The sequence below is a fragment of the Asterias rubens genome, chromosome 18 (genome assembly GCF_902459465.1).
Source record: "Asterias rubens chromosome 18, eAstRub1.3, whole genome shotgun sequence".
NCBI lineage: Eukaryota > Metazoa > Echinodermata > Asteroidea > Forcipulatida > Asteriidae > Asterias > Asterias rubens.
Genome location: NC_047079.1, coordinates 9744461 through 9764879, shown reverse-complemented (window position 1 = coordinate 9764879; position 20419 = coordinate 9744461). Strand labels below are relative to the sequence as shown.

The 20419-nt window shown below is 40.5% G+C and overlaps 1 protein-coding gene across 3 annotated transcripts in view; it reads left to right on the top strand.

Moving 5' to 3' along the window:
• The first annotated feature begins 4981 nt into the window (after nucleotides 1–4981).
• The window catches only part of LOC117302105 (agrin-like), a 47962-nt gene continuing 32524 nt past the window's right edge, over nucleotides 4982–20419 (top strand). For 2 of the 3 annotated variants that reach the window (XM_033785903.1, XM_033785901.1), the window contains exons 1-3: nucleotides 4983–5308; nucleotides 5928–5963; nucleotides 14202–14411. In XM_033785903.1, coding sequence (XP_033641794.1) covers nucleotides 5107–5308; nucleotides 5928–5963; nucleotides 14202–14411 — 448 coding nt within the window. In that variant the 5' untranslated portion in view covers nucleotides 4983–5106. Of the gene's footprint in view, nucleotides 5309–5927; nucleotides 5964–14201; nucleotides 14412–20419 lie in introns of all 3 variants that reach the window. The other variant, XM_033785902.1, reaches the window with a different exon arrangement.

The following is a 20419-nucleotide window of genomic DNA, read 5'->3' as shown; positions in this document are numbered from 1 at the left end:
TTATGTAGAACATTTCTTGGGTTCACTTGTGCTGAATTGTACCATGGAGGAAGTTCAAACTGAGATTTGTCAAAATATTGACTCTCAGATTGCAGAGTTTGAGTGCACTCACAATGCATGCCCTGTTTACCATTTTGGAGTAGTCAGAATGTTCATAAACTGGTGGAAACAATGGATGTGCATTCAGCGTTCAAGGTGACAGTTCGGTAAATTCCGAGTGTTGTGTAGTCACTTCTTGATTGTGCAATATTTTTGACAGCTATAGGCTGTATCTGAAAGTGTGGCTATAGCTACGGCTGCGACTGTTGCTAAGGGTATCCTATACTTCAACGCATGACGGCGCGGCGCTCCAGCCATAGCCGTAGCTGGGCATGGCTTGAAAGACCATGGACTTAGGGTCTTCCAGTGACCACAGATAGTGAAACATAAAACCAACTGCAGTGCACATAGTATAAAAGTTGGCTAATACTGGACAATAGAGGGCAGCATTTACCAAAATCAACAACAAGTCACTAAGTTTTTGACTGCAAAACATACCAACTCTCTTTCTGGAAAATGAAAGCACATAAAGGGCTCACCTAAACTGCGCACCACGCTGTATAACCATGAAGCTCCTTTTAATAGCTCTAAGGCAGAGCCTGACAGGGTCCCTTGACTCAAAAAATAAAAAAATTGCGCAAGCAAGATTTATTGTGACGATGACGTCAAATGAACTGAAACCATTTTCAGCGTTGGAGGAATGGAAAATTGAAGTCAACTTTATCTCTAATAAATTGGCGCATTTGTTATGATAATGTCGTAATCTGCTTTAGAGCTGTGCTTAATCCTGTTTACTTGAGCCATCTTGCTTCCTATATTACAGTCTGTTGAGCTTAAAGGCACTGGACTTGTTTGGTAAGTTGTCAAAAAACCAGGGCCTAATTTCATGGCTCTGCTTACCTTACCGCCGAATTCTGCGCTAGCCTTGTAAGCGTAGAATGCCTAGTAACGCGGAGTACGCATGCGCAGGAGCCCAAAATTCGCCGCTAACCCGTGAAATACGCAACTTCGATGCCCGATTGAGCCAAAATGTTCACAGGCTTGTTATTTTATGCACATGATGGGATACACCAAGTGAGAAGACTGGTCTTTGACTTTACAAAACGTGTACCTTCCCTTGAAGTCTATTTCAAACTCAAATATTTTAGTGAGAAATTCTCTTTCTCCAAAAAATATGTTACTGCTCTGAGTTGCTTGTATTGTAGTCAAGTAAAGTTTTTAGGCCATTGTACATTTTGAGTAATTACCAAAATAATCCTGTGCCTTTAAATTTTGGATTGGAACTTACAATATTGTTTCCAAGCAAAACCTATCCAATCCAATAACGTATCTTGAAATATATTCAAAAACTTCAATCGACATTAAAATCCGAAAGTTGTATTTGTACCTGTTAAGAAAAATCAGGGGGTGCAAATTCTTTGACTTATTTTTTAACAATAGACAGAAATATTCAGACTGTAGGTTTTCTTATGATAAAACACAACAAAACAATACAATTGTAAAACATACATTCGAAGCTATGCAAGGTTAGCAGACTTTAAACAAAACAACCCCACAGAGAAATATAGTTCCACGACCCAATTCTCTGTCGCCCTTTAAAATAATTGCAATGGGTGTGTGGGTGTATAGTAGATTATGCACTGAGGCAAGTAGGTATGTGTGGTTTTTGGATTAATGCCTAAAATAAAAATTCCTAAGGGGTTAGATGTGACTACGGCATCCATGATTACACAGTGTGTAGGCGCTTTACCTAGCGCTGTATGACTTCGTATTGGTGTCACCGTACCATATGTACAAACAGGCCCAAGGATTAATTACCCACTATTAAAGATAACGACAAGTACAAATAGAAATTGTGTCTAATTTATTGTTAGGCAAGACTTATGTAGGATACCAATATTGTTGAACCCCCCCCCCCCACTCCCATTTTAAAAGACAAATTGTGAAGTCAATGTTCTCTATGCCTTCTATTACCTTAATTCTAATTCAAATTCATTTTCAATGTAATACATCAAAGATGTCATGTCAGATTTTTGGCCCCAAACATTGAAAAAAAAAATATATATTTTTGTGAGTGAATGGTATTTCAAAGAGTATAACCCACTATAGCGAAAAAAAGTTTAACTTTTACTGTTAATGGTCAGGAACCATGACAAAAATTTAAAAAGTTTCTAATAAAACACATAAGAATTGGTCACGTGATATTGTCAGGATCCCAACAAAAACTAATTTGAGCACTTTATTTCACTGCTGCTAATAATTGGCGGACTTTTTCGAGCAATGGCTCAAATGAAAGCTTGTAACTTTCTCGACCCCCATCAAAATACCTATTGAATTTTAAATCATAATTTTGGGGTCAAATCGGCCAAAAATGTGACATAGGATCTTTGATGAGCCGAACTGTTTGTGATTTATTTTTCGTAATTGGTTGGATGACAATAGAAGACTTTTGGGCGATCCTTTTTCACTGAACGCGCGCCATATTGAGGTGGGCAAGTTTGTTTTGATTGATTTCACCATACAACATTGGCTTTGTTAAAGTTGTGGGGCCTTCAGTTGACATATAGGAATTTAGTGGTGAGGTGCAATATCGCCCTCTTGTGGCCAGGTAGAGATGTTAGTTTCAGCTCAATAAAATGCATCAGTGCAATAGTCAAATGCTGCCCCCTTGTGTCCCTAGACTGAGAAAAGTTTGATTTTCTATGAGTAGTTAACAATTGTTTGCCTGTGTTTTTTATGCACATAATGATTTACTTATGCAAGCAAAATGTGTGTATTTTCTTTTTCTGGTTTGTTTGTTTGTTTCAGATTTCTGTTTAGTTGGAGTGAAATTTCATTTCAACTGTCTGTTGTTTTGTTGCATCAATACAGCCCAATACCACATAGTGTTATAAAAATTATATAAACATGATAATGATTCAGAAGGTACACAACCTCCTTCCCACGAACAGCACACCCAATTGACTCCTCTGGTCACTAACCCCTGGAAGTGACATATTCTTTGACCATACAATCCCAGGGCAGTATTGTCAAGGTACTTTTGATAGAATTTCAAGCACAGTTCAGCCTTTGTATCTTTTTTTTTCTGCATTCATTCTATGCAATGCCCAGGGATGTATTATTCAACAGCACTTGGCACTGTGCCTAGGGCCAAGCCTGGGAAAATGTAACATAGAAGGTATCTCGCATGTAATACTTTATAGTCAAATCCAGCACTTTAAAGTAACATAAACTTGACCATGGCGCTCAGGGCAAAAGGAACATGGCACTTAAGACCTGTGGAACACTGGAGCCTAGGATCTGTGGAACACTGGAGCCTTGGACCTGTGGAACACTGGAGCCTTGGACCTGTGGAACACTGGAGCCTAGGACCTATGGAACACTGGAGCCTAGGACCTGTGGAACACTGGAGCCTAGGACCTGTGGAACACTGGCGCCTTGGACCTGTGGAACACTGGAGCCTTGGACCTGTGGAACACTGGAGCCTTGGACCTGTGGAACACTGGAGCCTAGGACCTGTGGAACACTGGAGCCTAGGACCTGTGGAACACTGGAGCCTTGGACCTGTGGAACACTGGAGCCTAGGACCTGTGGAACACTGGAGCCTAGGACCTAATGAACGACATTGTTTTACTAATTTCTCAAAAAACTACAGCCCCTCAGCTAGTAATATTTTAATTGTGTTGTGTGTTACAAAAGTACCCAAATCCTTTAGCTAACCTGGGAAAATTTTAGCCAATATACCAGTACCTGTGACTGGTAAAATACTTATTTTTGCTCAGCAGAAGCATTGTTTACTGCTTAATCAGCTCTATGAAAATTCGGCCGCGAGTACAAAGATTGTTCATTTGGTTTTTATTGTAGAGGCAACAAGAATCGTTTCAGGGTTTTATTCGTCAAAACCGAAGTGCGGAATTGTTAACGGCCTTATTCACATCCAATAGCAACTTACTTTCCATTTGAGTGAGAAAAAAAATTGGAAAAAAAAAAATGCTTTTCTCCATTTCGACAAAAATCACACTATCCCTGACTTCCTTCACACAGAAGAATCCCAGCGTCTAACCCCAACTCGGAAAGTTTCTCACGAAACCTTGTCAGCGCCGTCACACCCACAAAAGAAAAGGCAACGCTGACGAACCGGAGTTGACACCTACCGCGCCTGAGCTCCACCAAAATCCCTTAACTTTCCCCCCTTCGCCAGCCGAGTATCCCTCCGGTTTTTTTTTTCACGGCTTAAGATTCAAAGTAGAGGCTGAGCCTGGGTGTGAGGTAACAATGACTTTGTCAAATACCCAGTGGGTTCCCACACTTCATCCCGGGTGCCTGGAGCCAAGATCAAGTTCGATTCGGAATAATAGAATCAAAAATGAAAAGGCAAAATAGACCTTACGCCATGGTGGTCATGATGGCTTTTTATTAATAATATAAACCTGTTCATGGTATACTGATTGGTGCTCGTTCGCTGTGTATTATCAAACCCCCTTAGTAACCTAACTGCTTTATCAGATTCAGCTCAGGATCATTGTCAATAGGCTCTGGGGCCCTCTGTATGAACTTGTCATTGTCCCTGCGTTTAAATCCACTGCCGTCCTCAGTTCTACCATGTACACTGTATTGAAAAGTGGAATTGCCAGTCCCATTTTATTTGAACTGTAATACTAGACGTCCCCTCCGTCAATATGAGTTCAATTGTACCTGGGGAATTTAAAATACTTGAATCTGCGGAGAGAGAATAGCGTCTGGTGGTGTGAGAGGTGATTAGGTAATTTAATTTCGGTCATCAGGCATTCTTCTTTTGTACTAAGCGGAGCGAGGAAATCAGTTAAAAGGCATCACCCAATTCCAAGGGTGTCATTGACTTTTGGGTCACCCCCGTTGAGTGGAATGGTACAGTCCTTGCCTTGATATCCAGAGAGCTCTTGAGAGCCAACTCTTTTTTTTCCCTCTCCATTGAGTCAATAGTTGTAGGTGAACTTGCAATGGAAACCCACCCAGTGTTGTTCCAGGGTAACTCAGTACAGCCAGGATTTATACACGCTCTACCATGGAAAACCCGGCACGCTTAAAATGTCTCTGGATGGAACTCGATCAAAACCCAGCGCCTCACCGGTTCAGCATACTCCAGCAGGCAGAGTCCCAACAATGGAGAAGATAAAATGTGAAACTGTAGCTATTTTTGAACGCCGACGAGGACCAAAACGGATTCATATTCTGGTGTTGGCTGTGGCCTTCATTTGTGTCATATTCTCTCTTGTTGCACTTATCAGATGTATGTTTGTGTACTTTGGTTCTTTCTTTTATTTCTTTGCCCCACTCTGCAAATTTGCTTTAAAGATACGATAAAAATAAAAAAAATCATTATGATAATTTTTCTTTAGGGTCAAATTTCAAAATCAAACACCCTTCTGTTCAGATGGAGATGTCAGTCAGACAATGTCCTAAAAAGAAAGAAAAAATGTCAGATTGCTTGTTTTGAAAAAAAAAAACATTATTTTTTACAAAAGCTAAATTAACATTTTGGATAGGGAAATTCCCTGCCAGATAAATGCAAATTGTTGCGGAGTTAAACATACCTCTTTCCAAAAAAGAAGCACACAGGTCTGTGCCTGTCTTGCAGATTTGAATTTGACCCTCGTAAACAAAACAAACCCTAATTGTTTATTTTTGCATAGTGGTAAAAAAAAATCTCAATAACCAATTATGTTTTATTTCTGCACAGAGAAAAAAAACCCTGGTTAATTATGATGGAGACCTCTTTTAGGGAAGTGTGTCAGATTTGTTTGCAGTACTTTTAAGTTCAGGTGAACGTATACTGTATACTGAAAACAAAAAGTGTTGGTAAACAATTTGTAAATTTATTGGTTGGTTTTTATTTTTGTTTCTTTCAGATGTTCCATATGTGACGAGAGAACCTATAACGGAAGGTAAGACTTCGATTAATTTCAAGATTATTTTCTTTTGGACTTCTTGCTTAAAAAAAAAAAGGTACATTATGGACAGACACCATATTTAAATCAGTAGGATTTGAAACTTTGCATGATCGACTTGGAACATAATCTAGTGAGGTAGTTTCATTCAGTTTTGGCGTGTGGTTGCCGAGTGGCCTAGTTCACCGAACCCAAGCTCTGGTATTGTCAGCAGCAGAGTGTGGGTTCGAATCCAGGTCATGAGACTTGTGCATTTGGTTAAGGCACTTGCAAAAGGTAAGGTGGATTCTGCTAGTCCAACCAAGCTCCTGATGGATGATATCTGTGCCTACCGTCCATAAAAGGACTGTGGTGAAAGTAACCTTGTTTCAGCCCCAGGATGAGGCGTCAATGTGCCCCTGGTGGCAGTTGATCAGGGTCAAAAGCCCAAATCAGTTAAAAGTAGCCTTCAAATTGAGGTGGCCATCTGGCTGTGTGGTATTAGCTCTTACTGTAGGGGGGGGGGGGGGGGGGGGAAAGAAGCAAACAAGGAACACTCAATTGGTCCTCAGGAAATTGTGATCAGAGCATGCACCGATCGGCTCTTTATAGAGCCACCACAACTCAATCCGAGATCTTTTATGAAAAACACCCCAATAAAATTTTAATGTTTTTTTTTTTTTAGTGGTGATAAACACTCTCTACCTAATAGGAACAATGCAGCTCCTTATTTGCGGTGAAACATGAAATTCTCCTCACCGCCACTGTGTGATAAAGTCTGTCCCTTTGTGAAAGAGAATATACAGTTTTTATTGCGATTGAGGTGACTACCAAACTTTAAAATGCTCGGCATAAAGTTTCTATTAAACATTTTTATGGCCAAAATTTGTGTCCTTGATTTTTTGTTTAGAAAGAAGCTTGACAGAATGCATTCTGTCCATGTTCAATCACCTTGAACTCTTTAAAATCGGCAAATGTCAACTTGTTCAAAGAAAATAAGGAACAGTGTACAATAATTTACAGTTCTATTGTTATTACTTGATATTTCTGATAATGAAACCGTGGAGGCCTTCTAAGTGAACTTGATCACTGTAGCTCGCAAAGCCTGAGGAAACCTGTACACAAGGGTGCTTGCTATGTGAACCAGAAACACCTGGGTTAAAGACAGTAGACACTATTGGTAATTGTCAAGGACCAGTCTTCTCACTTGGTGTATCTCAACAATATGCATAAAATAACAAACCTGTTAAAATTTGAGCTTGAATTTGGTCGTCGAAGTTGCGAGATAATAACGAAAGAAAAAAACAACCTTGTCACACGAAGTTGTGTGCTGTCAGATGCAAGTTGATTTCGAGACCTCATCTAATTCTGAGGCCTCGAAATCAAATTCGTGGAATATTACTTCTTTCTCGAAAACTACGTTACTTCAGAGGGAGCCGTTTCTCACAATGTTTTTTACTATCAACCTCTCCCCATTACTTGTTACCAAGTAAGGTTTTATTCTAATAAATATTTTGAGTAATTACCAATAGTGTTCACTGCCTTTAACCCCTACTCTTCCACGCCAAGTGTTCTGGGTTCTATAAATTCTAGTATCCAGGATCTTTGGCTTAATTAATATTCCAATCAAAGGATAAAGCAATTATGGTAAAGTATCTAACTCAAGGACACAAGTGCCCTGACTGGGATGTGAACCCTCACCCTGCTGATCAGAAACATTTAAGTTTGAGGTTGGCGCTCTTTAGACCACTTTGTCTTAAACATGCTAATAAAAAAAATAAAAAAATGTGACTTAAACAATGTGCTTTGGAAGTGCCTGGTCATGCTGGTCGGCAAGCAGTGTCACGCATATTTACATGCGCTTGTAAATAGAGTATGAGTTTATCTATAATAGATGGCCTGGTGTTCCTATTGCTGAATGTTGGTTTTTAAACAGGGGTGTTTCAGGAGGAATTAGGACTCCCTGCTTGTTTGAATTATGGCAAATTCAGACAGCTAATTTTAAAGTTCTACATTTCACAGCACCAAAATAAAACTACTGCATGCTGAACACCCACTTTAAAGGCACTGGACACCATTGGTAATTACTCAAAAAGTCATTTTTAGCCTAAAGACTTAATTGGTAATGAGCAATGGAGAGCTGTTGATAACATTGTGAGAAACGGCTCCCTACGGAGGAACATAGTTTTCTCTCTCAAATATAAAACGACTTCAGGCCTAAAGCCTTTGATTATGCATCTGAAAGCGCACACTTTTTTGCAACATGGATGTTTTTTCTTTTACTGTTCTCTTGCAACTTCGATGATCAATTGAGTCCAAGTTTTCACAGATTTTTTATTTTATGGGTATGTTGGGATACACCAAGTGAGAATACTGGTCTTTGAAAATAAATAACCAAATGTGGCCTGCAGTACCTTTGAATTACTAGCTTAAATACTTGAAATACATGAAAATGTTCTACCTGTCCACAGACACCTGGGAGATTCTTTCTGACAGCATGCTGTCAAAGGTTGAGCCGTACTTTGTAATATCCCAACCCTCTTGTTGCCACATTAATCTTTTTTAGTTTTAAGGCATTTAAACTTTGGAATGATAGGATTGACTCTCTGTGACCTGGACTTCACCCGATGTGATCAATTTGTCTTTTGCTGTTCCCGCTTCCACATGCAAAATAGTCTAGTGGGGGCCACGGCAAAACTAATCAATGGTTTGTGTTTTGTCACTGCAGTAGTAGTTGCCGAACCCCGGGTGTATTTAACTCTAAAACTTGAGGAGTAAATTTTAAGGCACTATAGACACCTTGGGTAATTGTCAAAGACCAATACTCGCACTTGGTGTATCCAAACATACAATGCATAGAATGACAAATCTGTGAAAACTTGGAGTCAATTGGTCATCGAAGTTGCAAGAGAATATGAAAGGAAAAACACCTTTCTCCAGAAGCTGATCAGAGCATACTGATCGAAACGTCGAGTCGAAACCAACGGTTCTTTTCAGAACCACCCCAACTCATTAGAGATGGTCATTACATGGTGTTACCGCAAACCTTTCTACATGTATCATATTTCCACCATGCAAAGTTTCAAATCCTACTTAAAAACACCCTTGTCGCACAAATTTGTGTGCTATAAAAGGCTTCAGGCCTGAAGTATTTTATTATTTGAGTGAGAAATTACCTCTTTCTCAAAAACTGCAATACTTTTTGTGTGTAGTTGGCCTAATCAGTAAATGTATACGTGCGGGAAATCCAGTGTTTTGTGACAACTTAAGGTCCAGGGGTTGGACTGCGAACTTGTCGACACTAGAACTTATCCGAGAGACATTGTGACACAAAATAAATTGCCTGACAAGTTGAGGTACATAGAGAGGGTCCAATCCCTCTGATCCCACTTGCCCCAAGGTCTCTGACATACTCCATTAGAGACTTCCATGAAGTCTATGATCGTAACTTGATTTACTCTGGTTTTAGACATTTAGGGGAATGTCATTTGTAGAAATGATGAGGGATGGATTGAGTGAGGGGGAAAGGTTGGTGGGCGGTGACTCTGCGGACAAAATCTAGAATAATGTAACACCTACAGATGGCAAAAATTTTAAAGGGCAGGGTTGTCCACATGCAAAAGCTATTAGAGCTAGGCGATCAGCCAGTACGTGCGAATCGTGGCTGATTCACACGCTAATTGTCAGGATACAAAATACCACCTAAATTTGAAATTCACAGACTGTAGAGACAGTTGCTTTGTCAAATAGTTTGGGTAAGCTGTTGTATAGCAACCTCCAGATGAGCAAACTGTGGTAATCTAGTATTGAGCATTCATGAATTTTGTTTGTCTTCTAAAATATGGTGTAGCACCTTGTGACCTTTTAATCAGCCAGTTCATGCCATTATACATGTAGTCTGAGGAATTCAAATTTAAGCAGTAACTTCTGACTTAGGAAGTCAATGTACCAGACATTATTCAAATCAAACTCGCAAATGGAAGGAATGTACTCTGTTGGCAATATTTTGTTTGAATACCTTTAAATATGCCAGCCATGTCTCTATAGTCTGAGGAATTGAAGCAGTAATTTAAAACTAAGGAAGTCAATGTACCCGACTTAATAAAACTCGCAAACAGCTTATTGCTGAAATGTACACTTCTGGCTTTTGTATGTTGTAGCACCTTTAAATGATCCAGCCGTGACATGAGCCCAGAGAATGTCATCATTCTGAGTTACGAATCAAGAATTTCAGGCACTTTAATGTCTTCATCAGACGATGGGAAAAGCCTTCCGTATCAGGCAGGCTCATTTCTGTTAAGGCCGTGTCCGAAACGGCGACTTCGGCTACAGCTACGGCTAGATCGCGTGCATCTGCCTATTCTTCAACACTGGTAGACGCGCTGATCTAGACGTAGCTGTAGCCGAAGTCGTCGTTTCGGACACGGCCTAACATAAGTTCATAACCAAAGGAGAGTGTGGGTTTTAGGCCTGTAGTGTATGCTTCGTTTTTGAAAAGGCAAGGACACTAAAGCAGTTTCTCCTTGGTTAAGGGCACCCTTTGAGGAAATTGCCAGTAGAAATTTGAACTTCTACTGGAGCATTTCAAGGGCACCAAGGCAATGACCAGGGGGCACGGAGGCAGTCTGCCTCTGTGAATTATCAGGTCTGGGGTTTTGGTAAAGGACACGAAATGATTCTTTTCAGAAACACTGTGTAATTTATAATAAAATATTTTACAAGGGTTCGCCTGAGGTTTTTCAAAACCGGGGGGTTCAACATTGAAACCAAGGACGTTGGAATTGTTTCTACTTGCTTATCTTTGGTTTTAAAATCACTACTGTGCAATCTGAAGCATTATGTGTGACTTTCTCTTCATTAAAATGGTCATTTTATTTTGATATTTTTTCAGAGCGAAATTTGAAACGTGATGTCATCAGACATTAAAATAAATTAAGTCTGTACATTCCAAAGATTGTTGTTTACTATGGAGGTATAGGTGCTTTGTTTAAAGATGACCTTAAACTACAGCTTTTCAAACGGGTCTTACTTTCTGCGCATTTGAACACGCTTGTTTAACAACTTCTGCAAAAGGTCAATGTTTAAGAATGAGCTAAAAATCGTCTGTACAAAACTGTACAGGCCGTCGTCAACATTTTGGGAATTCAACCAAATTTGCACGAGCACTGATTTCCTGTAAAAGTGTCACAGCTGTGCCTCCCAAAAACCCCGAAAGCTTGTTACGCCATCGGACCATCAGCACGGGTCCGTTGCATGCCCCAAAATAAACAGAATTCAAGTGAATCAACCTGAATCAGGATGGCTCTTACATGCCAACGGTGCTCGGCAAACTCGACATGTTTATGCCCACGACAATTCAGGACATGTTGGAGAATAATTCTCCCTGAGTGGGTTCAAAGTACGATGTTGCTGAATACATGACAGATGGTTCATGTATGTCGGCATGCCAGATATTTTTACGTTTTCAGACGTGGTACAATGTTTCGTAGAACTAAAGGGGAATAGGGCTACAATAATATAGTATTTATAGTGGCTTCTGATATAGCGCTTACTTATATCCGTCACTCATTGACGCTCAAGGCTTTAAAACATTCAGTATTTTCCTGCAAGGTATGTGGGACTACGTTTGAGTTATGAGACCAGGGGTGGATTTCACAAAGAGTTAAGACTAGTCTTATCTCGAGTAAGGACGAGTAACTGACATGTAGGACGAGCCTTAAGTTATCTCCTAGGACTAGTCCTAAGTTGGGACTAGTACCTAACCCTTTTGACATAGCACCAAGTAATGGTTTACAAGGTGCTGTGGCGCAGAATGCTGCCAATCAAACAAGGAACACCGAAGCCGACCCCTTTTCTTTTAGATAACTGCACTGGTTTTCTTTTCTGTGTGTTACACAACATACAGGACCAACAGCTTTACGTCCCACCTGAATGACAAAGCATCATGAAGTGTCTTAAGGACAAAGCATCATAAGGACACAGGTGTCCCGACTGGGACTCAAAAATTAAAATGGCGTTGCCCTCTCAAAGATGATCTTCCAGGCCTGTAACATGTATGGACTTGCCCAAAACCAAAACCATTGACAAACCATAAATAGCTACTTTATGTTTTATCCACGAATTGTGACTTCATCCCATGTGGATACCACATGTTGGGTGGCAACGATATATTTATTGAGAACTATAGAACTGGAATGAATTGTACTCTTCCGAAAAAAAGATATACTTTTCAGACATATTTTTTATTCTTCCGAACAACTCAATAAAAACTGGGTCAAGTTACCCTGCTGGGAACGGATATCGAGCCAGTATTTATTCTCAGCTCCCACACATTTATATCCGGATGGATGTTTTTTAATCATTATAGGTGTAACTTCCCTGGCTAAACTAAACACTCCTAAGTGCGAAAAGTATCAGTTTCATATTGGAAAACTGTCAGGGAAGTGTTAGGGAGAAGTTTCCCGATGTGTCATTCTTTAAAAAAAAAAAAAAAGTAAAAATATTTCTTGCGTTCTTTCGAATCAGAAAGCCGACTTTCGCGGTTCAGTTTGCACAGCGATGGGACACCCTGCCGATGCGCTGAAAAATCCTCGAAAATCAGTTAAGTCAATATGCTTAGCACAATGCACAAGTCAAGCGAGTGCTGTTGACAAGTTGACCTCTGATGCAAGAAGGATAAAGCCCCCGCCCCGTTGCTACCCCCAGAGTTCCTTTCATGAACCCCACTTTTTGTTTTCTCTTTTCCCCCCATTTTTTTCTCTTTTTTTTAGGGGGGGGGGTACCAGTGTGCCACTTAAGAGCTCTGTTTTGAAAAGGTTTTAGGCAAGGTTCGCGGCCCCTTTCAAATCGGAGGCTATTTTACACACATGATTTCATTTGAAAAGGGTGGTGTTTTGAGAGGGTCGTCTAGCTGAAGCGATCAGTTTTGTGGTTTGACTTTGGTAGTAGTAGTCATGTAGGTGCTTTGCTTTAATTCAAAGTCAAAGGCAACCGGGTGTTCGGATTTACAGAAGAAAATAAAATTGTATGGTTGGATTTTATTCCGCCGATTCTGACCCTAAATTTGTCTTTTGTTATGGAACAACTTTCTCTTTTCGTCTTTTTAAAGGGAAAGTATATGTTTGGGAATCACTCTTAAAAAATGGCACTAAAAAGTGGCATTAATGGCACTCAGCAGCTCTCAATAGTATAAAGCAATTTGATAATCGTTTCACTTTGGAGTAAGGTGGTTATTAAAAACTACGCAGGCCTGTATGCTTCGCTTTTGAAAGGGAACCAAGTATATTTTTAACTTAATAAAGGAATACCCTATTAGGAAATTGTACATTTCTACTGTCATTTCAAGGGCACCAAGGCAATTGACAAGCGACAAGGGGCATGGAGGCAATCACCTCCGTTGCTATTTCAGGCCTTTGGGTTGTTCGACAGCTTTCAAAAGTAAAAAGCAATTTGAGAATCATTTCGCTTTGAAGTAATGTCGTCAAGGCAAAACACTGTGTAAACAAAACAATTATCAGTGCGTCACAAGTCTTGTCAACATAACCATATTTAGCTCATATTTACACCGATTTTAATGGGGAAATATATTTTATTCGCTTGACACGCATTGGATTATAAAGGGCCTCGGGAACACTGCAGACCTCTCGGTAAACCCTATAAACGTTTGTTGTCGTATCAACATCAGCTAGCCTGGGCAACTCATACATTGTAGCATCATCAAAGAAATACTCCACCTACAGAACACTGACATCAATCTGAACCTATAAAGTTCAACTATGGAACGGGTTCCCGGCCGGACTTACAATTAAACTTTTGTGGAAACGGTTCTTTTTTTCTCTCTCTCTTTTTTTTTATTTTATTATACCAAACAACATTTCTACCCTAAATGCCTTCTCGATTTCACAGTTGACAGAAAGTAGGAGAAATTCATTATCGGTTTTTTTTCTTTCTTGGTGATTCTATTCAAAACCCAGTTTGCAGTGCATTCAAAGAGTGAACGAGAAGAATGTTCTTCATATGACCCTTTCAACAAATACCCATCGCAGGTACCCATTTATACCCCTCGGTGAAGAGAAACAATTATAGAAAAGTATCTTGCTCAAGGACACAAGTGTCACGACCGGGATTCGAATCCACACTTGCTCTGAATTCGATGCTCTTAACCACTCGGCCAAGAACTGGTTTTTTGTTATCAAAGATCACAAAGCACCGTTTTTTTACGTAGTTAATCAAATCTCCTCTGTTCCTTACACTTAGGTCCTTGCGCCACAATTCTGTGTGCCTACGGCTCCATTTGCAGAGAGACGAGTGATAGCCAGGCGGAATGCTTCTGTCCGGAGGAATGTCCGGACATTTTCTCGCCGGTATGCGGGGACGACAGTGTCACGTACAACAACAACTGTTACCTGCGGGCGTCGGCCTGTAGGTTACGAAAGAAGATAGGTGTTGCTTCGTCGGGGCCTTGTGGTAAGTTTTGTATTTTTTTATTGCGTATTCCTTTGATTTGGTTGCATCTACCATTGACAGTTGACTGACCAATTTTGTACACAAAAAAGGATGATGGCAGAAGTTTGTCCTGCTCCTCCTAACCAACCCTGTTGATTGAGACACCCCTCTAGGTTGTGTGGTATGGTCCAGCTTAGGATATCTTGGCATATGACCTGACTAGTAGGCTTGTTTCGGTTTTAACAATAAAATATTTCAGCACGTGCTGAGGGCTTTATTGGCAATAAACCTCCATGTCTTCAAAGTTTAAATTCCTCCAAAACTTCCATAATCTTTCTTTGATTTAACAAGCCGGAGTCATTATGCAGGCATGTGAGACTTCCTCTTTTCATCTGATTTCCTCTTTTTGGGTTTTGATTTTCCTCTTTTTTCTTCACTTTCTGTGTACAAAAGTATAGGAGTATTATCTTTTCCTCTTTTTTTCTTGCCCAGTTTTCCCCTCTTTTTTTATGGATAGTTACTCAAATGCCTGCAATTGTACAAACCTCTAAGAACAGGATTTTCATAATTGGGCAATTATTTTGTTCCTCTTGGTGTTGAAAATAGTTTCTTTTTTATCCCTTTATGTTACACTTTAGAGGTTTGTATTGCTGAGGTCGGCTTTGTGTGGTTGGTTGACCCCGCACATTGCCACATCGTTGTTCTAATAAATAAGCCATTGGCATTTTAAGTGTTCTCCTTTTTTTTTACACCAGAGTTTAACAGAATTGTTCATTAAATCTTGGAGGGGTTTTCCTTTTTGACTTTTTTTTAATATTATTATTAATTATCTACAGTAAGTAAATCATAACTTTGGGTTCAATTCAAAGTAAAATCGTCTGTCTGCAGTGGCTTATTTCACAAAGCCATTTGCCGTTATATAAAGAGCGTAAGTGCGTAACATTGGTAAGAGTAAACAAATTTTTCCAGAATTGCACACACCCAATGAAAACCGCACACTAAAAAGGGTCTTCTACTTTTGAACCCAGTCCACTTTATATTACAGGACCGCACATTTCCCAGTCTATTTATTCAAGAACTTCACAATGAATACTCGCCATGAAGGCTGCTAGTCTACCAGAACGCTGTAAACATGTGCCCTTTCGCCTAGCACCATGATTGACATTGTTCGAAAACAGAAAAATTCCCCTCCTGTCAGAATGCAATCACACCTTTGCCCTTGGCACATAACTTAATAGTATTTTGATAGTGTTAAAATAATCCGCTTAATTTCTTGTCCATTGAACTTAGCAAATGTAAATGGGAGATTAGAGAACCATTTGGCCAAGGTCACAGGTCTTGAGAAATACTTTTCCCCTGAGAGACGGTGATTTTTGAGGAAAGAAAAAATGTATGATTTATTTTCTGAACAGTAATGGGAAAAAAAGAAAACAGCTTAAGGACTTTGTCTAAAGGTTACAAAGATGGAGAATAGAGTTCCATGCATTCTGTCATTTCTGCTCTTGTCAAAACTTGAACCTAATAAGCTTTGTCGAAAGGATTTCCAAGAGGGAGGACAAGGTTTTCAAAGTGTCAACTTTTTCAAGTAAGGTTTCTACGAATTATTTTGTGAAATCGGTGGTCTATCGGGGAGAAATGTGTACTTCATTTGCTATGCATGCCAAGAGAAAAATGGGTAGATTTTAAAAGGTTTTTGTTGATATGACCATGGAGCTATGAAAGTTTCAGACAGAGAAGGTCTTAAGGAAGTTCAGGACCAGTGGCGTAACTAGACATTTCCATTTTTTGTTTATTTATTTATTTATTCTTTTTTTCTTTTTCTTTTTTTTTGGGGGGGGGGGGGAGGAGAGGCAATCGGGGGCAATGACATAGTTGAGGTAGGGCTATTAAATCTGTCACACCATTAATTTTGAAATGTCGTGGTGGGGAGGGGGAAGGGTTTTGAGTGGGTGGGGGAAGGGTTCTGAGCGGGAGGGGGAAGGGTTCAGAGGGGGAGGGGGAAGAGTTCTGAGCGGGAGGGGGAAGGGTTCAGAGGGGGAGGGGGAAGAGTTCTGAGCGGGAGGGGGAAGAGTTCAGAGGGGGAGGGGGAAGAGTTCTGAGCGGGAGGGGGAAGGGTTCTGAGCGGGAGGGGGAAGAGTTCAGAGGGGGAGGGGGAAGGGTTGTGAGCGGGAGGGGGAAGGGTTCAGAGGGGGAGGGGGAAGAGTTCTGAGCGGGAGGGGGAAGGGTTCAGAGGGGGAGGGGGAAGAGTTCTGAGCGGGAGGGGGAAGGGTTCAGAGGGGGAGGGGGAAGAGTTCTGAGCGGGAGGGGGAAGGGTTCAGAGGGGGAGGGGGAAGGGTTCTGAGCGGGAGGGGGAAGGGTTCTGAGCGGGAGGGGGAAGAGTTCAGAGGGGGAGGGGGAAGGGTTGTGAGCGGGAGGGGAAGGGGGCTTCCCCCTGTGGTTCAGAATCATTGCAAGGGGAACTTGCTAGTTTGTAATAGAGCGCAATGAAGTCGAAGTAGCTATAACAATATGGGAGCTGTCAATCACCCTGTCAATATTTTTGTACTGAAACGTCACCATTTACAGTTTGGGGGGGGGGGATTATCCATGAGGCGAATTTAAGTGGATAAAATAACAGAACAAAATATGCAGTTTATATAGGAGAGAGATCATGATTGCTTGATTAATGAAAATGTACACAATTAATTAATGTTATTGTTAACCAGACTTTGATTCAGAGAATAGACTTCAAAAAGCTGTTGTGCCTTCTCTTTTGAAACACTCCATTGTCTTTTGGGACAATCCAGCCCAACAATGGAAATATATTTTGAAAGGTGGAATTTAAGCCTTGTTGAGCGCAGGACGGTATAAAGACACTCCAGACTGATGGAAGGCTTTACACCTATCACTATCAGTAGTGATTTGAATGACAAAAGCTTAAAGTTCAACCGAGTTTGAACGTCTGACATTTTGTTTTCGCTACTAATGTAAAGTGCAGACAAATGGTCAACTGTGTCCATGCTACGAGGTTGCTCCTTTTTACTGAGTGTGGTGTGTTTTTAGGGAGTTAGGTGAGGGCGGGGAAAGCATGTATCGTTCATGGGTTGGCTGGCCTGTATGCTTCATTTTTTTGAAAGGGCAGGGGCACCAGGGCATTTTCTCCTTGGTTAAGGGCACCCTATGAGGAAATTGTAAATTTCTACAGCAGCATTTCAAGGGCACCAAGGCAATGACCAGGGGGCATGGAGGCAATCGCCTTTGTTGCCTCTGTGAAGTGTCAGGGCTGGGGTGGGTAACTCAATTTGCTCTTTGGGGCAACTCCTTATTGTTCTTTGGGGCAACTCCTTTTGATCTTTGGGGCAACTCCTTTTGTTCTTTGGAGCAACTCCTTTTGTTCTTTGGGGCAATGTTTCTTGATGATGCATGGTCATATCAGCCATCAATCACTTCAGAGTCCAGAGCTTTATTAGTTCTAGTTTGCATTTACATGCGATAGGGTATTTTGCTTGATTTTTGGCTTTTGCAGCCAAATTGCGTGGGGGTTTTCAGTTCAATCCAGCAGCTAATTATCCATGTTCGCATGACAATACAAACCATCTGAATACATATTGCTCTCTTAAAATATTCAACCATGCATTAACATACTGTGGGACCTGGAGAATGTTTATGAAGTGTGTGTTTTTAAGCATGACGAACGAACCTATCTTGAAGTGGAATTTCCCATTCGCTGACGTCTGTTTTTCTGTTTTCATGTAATACTGTATTCCCTCCCACTCTCTACATGAAAAGTTCAACTCTTTTTGATTTTTCTTTGTGCCAATGTGTTCTTTGCCTGATTGCTTCCTCAAAGATTGTTTTTCTTCAGACCTTCCCAAACTCTCAAAAAGGGGTTAGTTTTTCAGTTAATCGAGGGGCTTTTATATTCCAACTAATTCATTCAAGCATACAATGTCAAAGGTTTCCATTGTATGACCAGCTCTTTTTTTTTTTTTTTCCAAAAAGCAATCCCTGCACGTGTTGCATTAAAGAAAATTGGTTTGTGCCATTGTTTGGTCAAATACTGTACAACTTTCTAAGAACATGATTGAAAAATACTTTGAAGTGTTTGTCAACAATATTGAAAACTTTTACTTTGTGCGGCGTTGATACAAATTTTATTGAAGTTTTTGTTCTGAGGTAGCTTCTTCATACTCTCTTCTTTGAGCCTTTTTTTGTAAATTGATTGTAACTTACAAATATTTTTTTAGATTTTCTTTTTTTTTTTCTTTTAAGGGGGTGCAAAGTAAAGATTATGACACCATTTTTTTCCCTCTCCGGAAACTTAGTGGCATGCGGCCAGATTTGGTGTAGAAATTGCTGCACTATCTTTGTTTGAGGTGTGGGCGGGGTATACACAGAGCGGAGAATAGGTGGGGGGCCCCTCTGGGGTGTCTCTTTGATTCTCGGCATAATACACCGGTGCCAAAGGTGGCTTTTATGGTGATGAAACACTAGCCATGGTCATTTGAATTAGCGGCCACGGACCACCAAGCACCGCAGCCGACGTGACAATGCCCAAACCACAGGCGGCATTGTCACACACCTGTAACAAGAGCAAGCACTTATGGTGCCAAGAAAAGAAGTTCGGATGGCTGTTTGATCGTCGACGTTTTACACTTTCCCGATCTATAGGGTGCCAATTGTTGCCGACTTTATACTTGCCAGTGTGGCTTGCATTGTTCCGACGATTTGCGTTTTTGATTTCGGTAAGTGAATAGAAAACGCTGAAGTGTTTTCATAATTTGGAAACCTGAGCACACAACAGGTTAACGTGTACCAGCAAACCCTCCCTTTCTTTGACGCTAAACTGCTTTATTCGTCACCACAGTGCAGCAAAAGAGTCTACTTTCGGTTTTAGTCGAAAGCACACACACACCGCTCAAAGTTTAGAGCCACCAGTGACTTTATTTCCCAGATCTGCAGGTCCAACAACGAGAAGGTTTTCTCATCAGTGCTTGAGCCTCTTTGCCGATCTTCTTAAGGAGAACCCAATACGGATGAGTGTTATTCACATCAAAATCCACAATAAAAAAAATATGAACTTCAAAGTGAACTCGTCAGGGTGTTGAAAGGTGCTACTCGCATAACCCGCCAAGCCCGTACTAAGCCATTCTGATGCCGGGACATAATTCTGCTCTGTGAAGCGCGGAGAAAATGTAACTTGGAGTCGGATCTTCTTCAGAGCATAAACTTGAAACATATTGAGACTGGCACGGATGCGGAGGACACCGTTCTTACATTTGGAATTGTCATTAGGAGCTCTTCAAGAAGTTTCATGGCATTTGGTTTCAAGCCTGTTTGGATAGTTCACAATCTGTGGTTGATATTGGATGGTCTTGAAAAATCTGTGTTCTAAATTCTGGCTGTGAAATCAACTGACGCTGCTTGAGAGGAAAGTCTATCCATTGGTGTGGATTACTGCAGTGTTCCGTTTCAGAGTTGAAATAACACTACAGTGATCCCGATCTTTACAGTTCAGATTGATGAGTTTGATTTTTTTGCGATTAAACAAGATGGCTTTTGTGATCTAAGAAGTTTTTCTGTTTCCACCAGTTTAAAAATCTTTTCACAGAGACTTTTTTACTCGTTGTTTCTACCTATTTGATGTGCTTTTATGGATGTGATTTCACAGGAAATATTATCCAGCGTTCAAATTTTGTGTGACTTCTTCACTGTATTTTGTCACAATCAAAATTTGTGGATGGTATAATGCTTTTAAGAGATTCTGAATTCACTCTATCTGAACGCGTTTTCAGTTTTGAGTCATTTGTTTGAACAGTGATTATTAACCTAAATCAATCTACATCAGGATTGTTTGATTTTGGTTTAGAGCACGCCTTTACAGCTCTGTCCAACCCTTTTGTCTCTCTGCTTCCACTTACAATCAGTTGACGCCGGTAAAGGTTCAAGTTTGACTACGGGGGAATCAAAATAACAGCGGAATTGGACCTTGCTTCTCGTCAAGTCTATGATGGTTTTTATTTTGTTGTTAATCCACGTTTTGCAGAAGA